This window comes from Orycteropus afer, unplaced genomic scaffold, assembly GCF_000298275.1.
Source record: "Orycteropus afer afer isolate SDZICR_OR568_19922 unplaced genomic scaffold, OryAfe1.0 scaffold00521, whole genome shotgun sequence".
Lineage (NCBI taxonomy): Eukaryota > Metazoa > Chordata > Mammalia > Tubulidentata > Orycteropodidae > Orycteropus > Orycteropus afer.
Genome location: NW_006922108.1, coordinates 1,645,437 through 1,652,984, shown reverse-complemented (window position 1 = coordinate 1,652,984; position 7,548 = coordinate 1,645,437). Strand labels below are relative to the sequence as shown.

At 39.6% G+C, this 7,548-nt stretch overlaps 1 protein-coding gene across 1 annotated transcript in view; it reads left to right on the top strand.

Moving 5' to 3' along the window:
• LOC103209732 (catenin alpha-2) overlaps positions 1-7,548 on the top strand; it is a 457,184-nt gene that overhangs the window by 288,866 nt on the left and 160,770 nt on the right. Inside the window, exons 3-4 of the mRNA XM_007955632.2 lie at positions 1,731-1,823; positions 2,430-2,586. Of these exons, the coding sequence (XP_007953823.1) occupies positions 1,731-1,823; positions 2,430-2,586 (250 nt within the window). The remainder of the gene's footprint in view (positions 1-1,730; positions 1,824-2,429; positions 2,587-7,548) is intronic.

The window sequence follows — 7,548 nt, the reverse complement described above, 5'->3', positions numbered from 1 at the left end:
ATGATGGGCTCAAGTATAGCAGGGATTGTGGGGCTGGCGCGGGATCGGGCGGTGTTTCATTCTGCTGTGCATGGGGTCGCTATGAGTCGGAAACGACTCAAAGGCACTTAACAACAACAAAAAATAGTGTAAAATAACAAAAAGAAACAGAAATTAGGAGTCCCTTCTCTGCCTCCAAGAAACCCATACCCCTGGGCACTCAATATCCTTTCCTGCAGATGGGTGTAAAGAGGTACACTTGTCTTTCTTTGAAATCTTTGAGACTGCCTTTGAAATCTAAGTAAAATATTGAAAATTATCTGAATAATCAAAGGTAAACTATAAAATGTAAGAAACTACATGACAATTTTTAGAAATCAGTCTTTGGTTTCTCATAGTATATGCTGTCACTATAGTAGACTTCAAATGATCTCTTCTCTATCTTCCTCAAAATCTTCAAAACAAGATTGTTTTCATTAATGATTCATTAAATTAACCTCTGACAGTATCACTGTTCACCTGTCTTAGTTTGCTGATAAGGAAATAGTTCTTCAAATGTGAAGTAGTTTGCCCAAGATCATGTAGCTAACTAGTAGTTATGATAGAAACAGGAACTTCTTCATGTACTGTACTCTCCTTACTACCCTACACTGCCTAAGATTTCTTTCATATTAGAAACTATACAAATGTGTAGTGCACTATAATCTCCTGGGGTTTTAGGAGCTGGTAGGGCAGCAGCCTCGTTCTGGAGAGCACAGGTGAATAGGATCTGAAAGGGCAGGTGGCCACAAAGCTCCAGGAGATTCTCTCTGATAATAAGTTGTTCTGCTTGCCTGACTGCTCCTAGCCCCAGCTGCCCTTCTCTAATTTGACCTTTCTAACCTCTATCCTCCTGTCCTCTTGACATCAGCCTGATGGGACAAATCAATGTTTTGATGTTGACTTTGTATGCTGTTGATCTTGGCCAATGAGGGTGACCTTTGGTTGTCAATTCACACTCCTTAAAGAGAAGGAATAACAAGAGTTGATACTCTTCACGTGGGAACTTGAATTCAGTTCAGCTGTTTTGGTTGTTATAGTGTTTTTTAAAATCAAATCTGAGTGTCTTTAGAGTAGACCTTCATTTTCCAATTTACTATATTCTTTTCCACTTCCTATTGGATTATGCCAATCTTGTTCTACACACTTATCACACCTGTCTGGCTACTAAGAATATTTGAGTTGCCTACTGGTGGACAAACATCTTCCTGACAGACAAACTTTCACAGGCAGACCTCAAATCCCTCCCCCTTTTCCCTCTTCTAATTTTCAGTTTACTGTGAGTCTCTTTTCAATCTAAAGATTGCCTGTAGTGGTCGGAACTTAACACTGACCATTACATTAGTGCTGATGTGTCCAAGATTAGTGTTCTGTACTCAAGCATGCATGTTAGTGGAGGTGAGACTGAAGAAGTATCAGAGTGTTCATTATGGGAAGACAGTACAAAGCAACCCAGTTAAAATGCATCATTGTGTACGCTTGAGAATCTTGAAGTTAACTATTTTTATTAGTTCTCAGGACTTTTAGAAGACATGCCTAATGTAGTCAGTGTAAGAACTAGTAGTATTTGGTTCATTATTGAAGGTTCCCCTTATTTTATTTGTGAAAGTAGCCTTGTGGACTTGGCATTTTCCAGAAAAGTTGCTAGGTCAGGCAACAGTATTTTTTTCTTTATGCCAACATGATTTTCACTCAAATCCTCTTTAATACAGGTTGCCAACTTGGCCTGTTCCATATCCAACAATGAGGAAGGGGTGAAATTAGTCCGAATGGCAGCCACTCAAATTGACAGTCTGTGTCCTCAGGTAAGCCTCTTTTACTTTGTTGCAAAAGACCATCAATAACCTGATATTCAGGACCCTCCATGCTCCAGCCCTGACATCACTCCTTTCCTTTGCTTTGTCCCATTTCCTCTCTTTGAGAAATTCTACCCATCATTCATGGGATGTTTCAAGCTCTATCTTTCTCAAAAGTATTTCTAACTACTCTAGTCTCTTCAGAATAACTGTGACAATTATTGTGTTTTTCATTCATCTTGACTTGTATTTGTTTTGTGTCATTATTTAAACACTCATTATCTATTGACTTCAACAACTAAATTATAGCTTGCACATGCAAGCAAGAGTCATATTTCTGCCACATCTGGGGTATGTGCAGGGGACTTGCTCAGTGAATATTTTTTGGCACCTGAGGCCAATTACCATATCTGAAAAAAAAAAGAAAAGAAAACAAATAGTTGATAATCTGTCTACTGTTATATTTCATGTTTTTGATTGTCCTTTCTGAACACTGAGAACCCATTTTTCTGTAGAAGCTACGGGGTCCAATGACTTCAACATGGTCTTTGGCTTGCTCATTCTTTTCTTTGAAGAGTGTGGTCATCATGTTCCTGGATTGTTTCTAAAAAATAGGTCATCAATGCTGCTCTCACACTGGCAGCTCGGCCACAGAGCAAAGTTGCTCAGGATAACATGGATGTCTTCAAAGACCAGTGGGAGAAGCAGGTCCGAGTCCTGACCGAGGCTGTGGATGACATCACCTCAGTGGATGACTTCCTCTCTGTCTCAGGTAATCACCACAAACAGGGCCCTTACAAGGCTGCTGGAGGGGGATAACAAGATGAGATAAGGAATATCTTGTAAATGTCATAGGTCTGCATTTCAAGTGCTCTTCTTGGTCCTTGCAGCCTTCACTCATCTCTGTAAATGTGATTATAACAACCTCTTGAAAATTCCTTTTTGGTGTGTACACTATTTCAAGACACTGAGTCATTGCAAAAAAGGGGAAAAAAAAAAAAACAAAAAAACTTCCTGATAAAAATGTCTGAAACCTGAGCATATTACTTCAGGAGCTTTAGATTCTCTGTTTTTTGTTTTGTTTTGTTTTTCTCTGAAGTTTTTTTAAAGCAGGATGGCCTTTTGATGCAGCTGAATCACTCATGCAAGAAAAGGTTTGAGATATAGATAAAATAAAATATTTCCTGCTCCACATGGCTTTATGTCTGAAAACAGGCAACCAGCTATTCAAATTTGGATATGTTAAGTGGGTCATTTTTTAATAAATGTGAAGGTGAAGTCACCCAGGTCTGTGCTAAAGCACATAGAACTATCAGCCACAGAATGAACCCATTACAAAGCACTTGGGAGCTATTTATTGAGCCTTTGAGCATTTGTCTGTGAGATTGTGTAAGGAATTGAGTGAAAGAAAATAGAACTAGTCATCACTTGGAATTGTAACTTGCTTCTTTATAAATTAAGCCAGCCTGGAGGATGTTAGTGGACTTGAGTAATTGTAGAGTTAATTTAGTTTTTAACAGAACTCATCCACACTGTTTCAGGATTGGACAACTAGTAAATGAGCCTTTTTTTCAAACACATTTGGCCAATTCACCTTGAAGAACAATTGATGGGAAGTAGTGGAGGAGAAGGTCACTGGAAACATCAGCCTCCTTTGTGACACATTAAAATAACCAAGTCATCCTTGAAATTCAAATTGTTCAGGTGTCAATTCTAACCTACAGGCATGGGAAATACATAAGGACACTGACCAACTCCATCACCACTATCCCTGACCACAACCAGCTAGGTTCTATTCTTGGAAGATTGGCCTATGAGGGAGGGATCCCACTGCAGGTGGGAACCAAGGAGACAGGACATGTGACTGCAACAGTATGGATATGGTTTCTGTATGTACAGGGTATGGGAGGTTTTCTGAAGTGCATTCTTTCTTATTTTATGAAGAAACAGTGAATTTCTAGTGGGGCTTGCTTTTGAAGTTTGTTGGAGAAAAGCATAATTGGATCTGTAGATTGGATGGATAATGAAAAAAGCCAAACTGCAACAATGGAGGGCAAGACAAAGCAGGTGGGAAAAATGACCTAACATAACATATGCTCAGTGTCTGTCGGTGTCTTGGCTCTCTGCTATTTGTTTAAATGCTCATCAAAATTCTATAAATCAGGTATTAGAGTTCTAAGTCTTCCTTGGAGGAAACTGTCTTTGAGAGTGTAGATAATATAGCAGAGATGGTATTAAAATCCATATCATCCTTTGTTCAGAATCTATATACTTCTCAATAACGCAAGAAAGAAGTAAAATTTCCTTTGGTTCTGTCTGCATTCATTTCAGTCCTTCTCCCTACATCCCAGTATTTTCATTCTAATCTCTAATCCCTTTCAGAAATTTGTGTTATTTTTGATTCCCAAAGTGAAGTGTTTGCTATGACTTATCAAAGCACATGTACATTTAAATATCCTCACGTAGGACCTCTAGTAGTGTAGTGCCTAAGGCACTTGATTGCGAACCAGAAGGCTGGTGGTTCAAACCCCCCAGGCACTTATTGGAAAGAAGGTTGAGCAATCTACTTCCATGGTGATACTGCCTCGGAAACCCACGGAAGCATCGCTATGAGTCGGGTCCGACTCAATGGCACATAGCAACAACAACAGGAATTAACTGATAAAGAACTCAATGTGTTCTCCTGCCTGAATTGTTGCTTTGTGGATTGTTGTTGTTGTTGTAATGTGCCGTCAAGTCAGATCCGACTCACAGCGACCGCTTCTTGGGTTTCCGGGGCATTATCACTACAGAAGTAGATTGGATAGCTGAGTCATAAACACCTAAAGGCCACTCAAAGGAATGTATCTGTAACAAAGTGCTGAAAAGTGCTTTGGGTCACCGTGATGGGGATTTGTGTGGTGAACAATGAAGGCTGCTGTTGCTGTTAGTGCCATAGAGTCAGTTCCTACTCGTGGTGACCCAGTGTATGCATAGTAGAACTGTTCCATGGGATTTTCAAGGTTGTCACTTTTCAGCAACAGATTGCCAGGCCTGTGTTTGAGGTGATTCTATGTCAGTTTGAATGGCCAACTTTTCACCTAGTACTGGGGAGCATAATCATTTGCACCACCACCCAAGGAATCCTGGCAATGGGAAGGTGGTGACAGATACTAACCTTCTTTCTAGTATCTGGGAGCTCTGGTGGCATAATGCCTAAGGCATTTGGTGGCTAACCAGAAGGCTGGTGGTTCAAACCCACCAATCACTCATTGGAAGGAAGATTGGACAATCTTCTGTAGAGATACTACCTCGGAAACCCAAGGAGGTGTCACTATGAAAGGTCCTTTCTAGTATCTAGTACACTTTTTTCCTAGGAACCCTCAGTAAGGAGATAGGTCTTTCCCCAGCTAGTGTCTTATCTTGCAATCCTGACACCCCTGGAAATCTTCCTCTGCATCCCAATCTGGGACAAATAAGTAGAAATACCCATAGGCTGCCTTTTTCAGGGAGAAATTTATTCAGAACTTAAAACTTTCACAACTTATTCTTTTCTTTAAATGCATATACAAAAATTTCTGAGAGCTGGGAGCAGCAAGGTGAGGAGGTCTTATCTCAGATTTTTTCAATAGTACAAAGCTGGTCTTAATTTTCTTCCCCCTAGGCCTGCCTCTTTGCCACTTCTTTCCCTGCCATTACCTTGTGCGCTCCATTATTACCTGTAACAAGAAAAGGCTTTGGCGGCCGCTGATAACACTGTGCAATCCAACCCCAGTGGTACAAATGCCATGGCGTGCCATGACAGGAAAATGAACAGGCACTGTCAGGGAGCCAGTCTTGGCAGGGCGTGCCAGAGCATGCCTTTGGAGCTGACAGTCGAAGGCGGCAGGCACCTTTCCACAGACTGGCTTGACAAATAATGACACAGCCCACTCTGTCCTGCTGGTAGGCTGTGGACACAGCCCAATAGTTGGGGAAACTACTTCCCATCTCCTCTTCATGCTGAAGCAAAAATATTTGCATCAGTAAATTGCAAGTTTGGCCCAAGAGATATTTTGGAATGACATTAATGACATTTTATGTATCAGTTCCTTCTTAGCGGAATATCTATTCTGGCAGGAAACTCTATTTAAAAAACAAAAAGGGAGATATTTGTTTTTAAAGGACTATAGTGTTGTTCCTGCTACCTGAGCTTATGTGTCTGAGTGTTTAATTCCTCTCTGAAATGCAACAGGTTGGGGTGCAATGATGCTAGCTATTAGTATTACAGGAGCAAAACCAATTTTCAGATGTAGCTAGGGCTCATAAAAAAGAGAAATGGCTGTGTTAGAACATTTAAACTTTTCCCATTGGGCAAAAACTACAATTTTTAATAGTGTTTTAAAATGTGCAACTTGGCATTAGCCATGTGACAGTGTAATTCTTGGGTTTGGCACACAAAATAGCAGGAATCTGAAATCCAAGAAAGCTATTAACTCAATTTCAAAAAGTCCAAGATATTTTTGTTGTTGTTGTTGTTTCCCTTTTTACTCTGGCATCTTTAGCTTTTTCACTTTTAAAAATTCACACACAGAAATTTGTTGAAAATTTTTAAGATACAGCTTTGAGGTTTATAATGATCAAGTCTTTTGGTCATCAGTGATATTTAAAACAAAATTGCTTATTTTTCTGAAACAGCAAGGCTACAGAAATTCAAGCAGGTTTATCACAAAAGATGTTGCTGTCAAGTATGTTATAAAATGTTCAAGTACCATGCTTTGTATCAGGATATAATATTCAAAATATCTGGCGATTTCTCCCCACAGTGGAGTCACCTGTGTAATACATATACCTTTTATTATTACTTTCACCTCTGTATTCTTTTCAAGTTGGAACAGCATTTTTCTATCTCCTTATTTTGTGAATTTTTTCTGTTGAGAACACCTCAGGATAAAAATATATAACTGATTGTTCCTTTTCAATGGGCATATTTATTCACAACATCTTTGATTGTCTGCTCCTTCAAGATTCTGTCAAAAAAGCAAACAGGAATCAAGTACAGATTCCACCTTGAAATAATTCATTGTCCCTTCTTGCGTGAAGTATACTAGACGAGTGTGCTTCCCAACCTGGGAGCCTCAGACCTCTGGGTGCAAAGAGTGGGAAAGAGAAATTATTGAAAGGAGTCCAGCACTTCCTATGTATACTAAGTGTGACCATTTGATCAAATGAATAATATGCTTACATGAAATGGTACAACCCTTTTTCAGATACATTGCTGTTACTCAGATTAACAAAATACAAATCTATTTAAAAGTGTTATGGAATCATAATGGCTTTTAGCATTATATATACCATACATCAGTATAACTATGCTCATGAGGGAATTATGGTTAATTTTTCCTTAAATAGGGTACCTCTTATGGAAGAAAAAAACCAAAACCAAACTCACTTCTATCAAGTCAGATCCGACTCATAGCTACCCCCCTTGGGTTTCCGAGACAGTATCACTACGGAGGTAGATTGCCCAATCTTCCTTCCTAGGAGTGGCTGGTGGGTTTGAACTGCCAGTATTCTGGTTACCAGTCAAATGCCTTAGGTGCTATGCCACCAGATTAGGAAACATTGAGCAAAATATACTAACATTTTGAAAAAATGTCCAGGTTAGGGCAACACAATGTGTGTCAGTGAAACTGGGGCTCCATAGGGTTTTCAGTGGTTGATTTCTTCTGAAGTAGATCACCAAGGAGGCTATTCTGGTTGGACTTGGACCTCC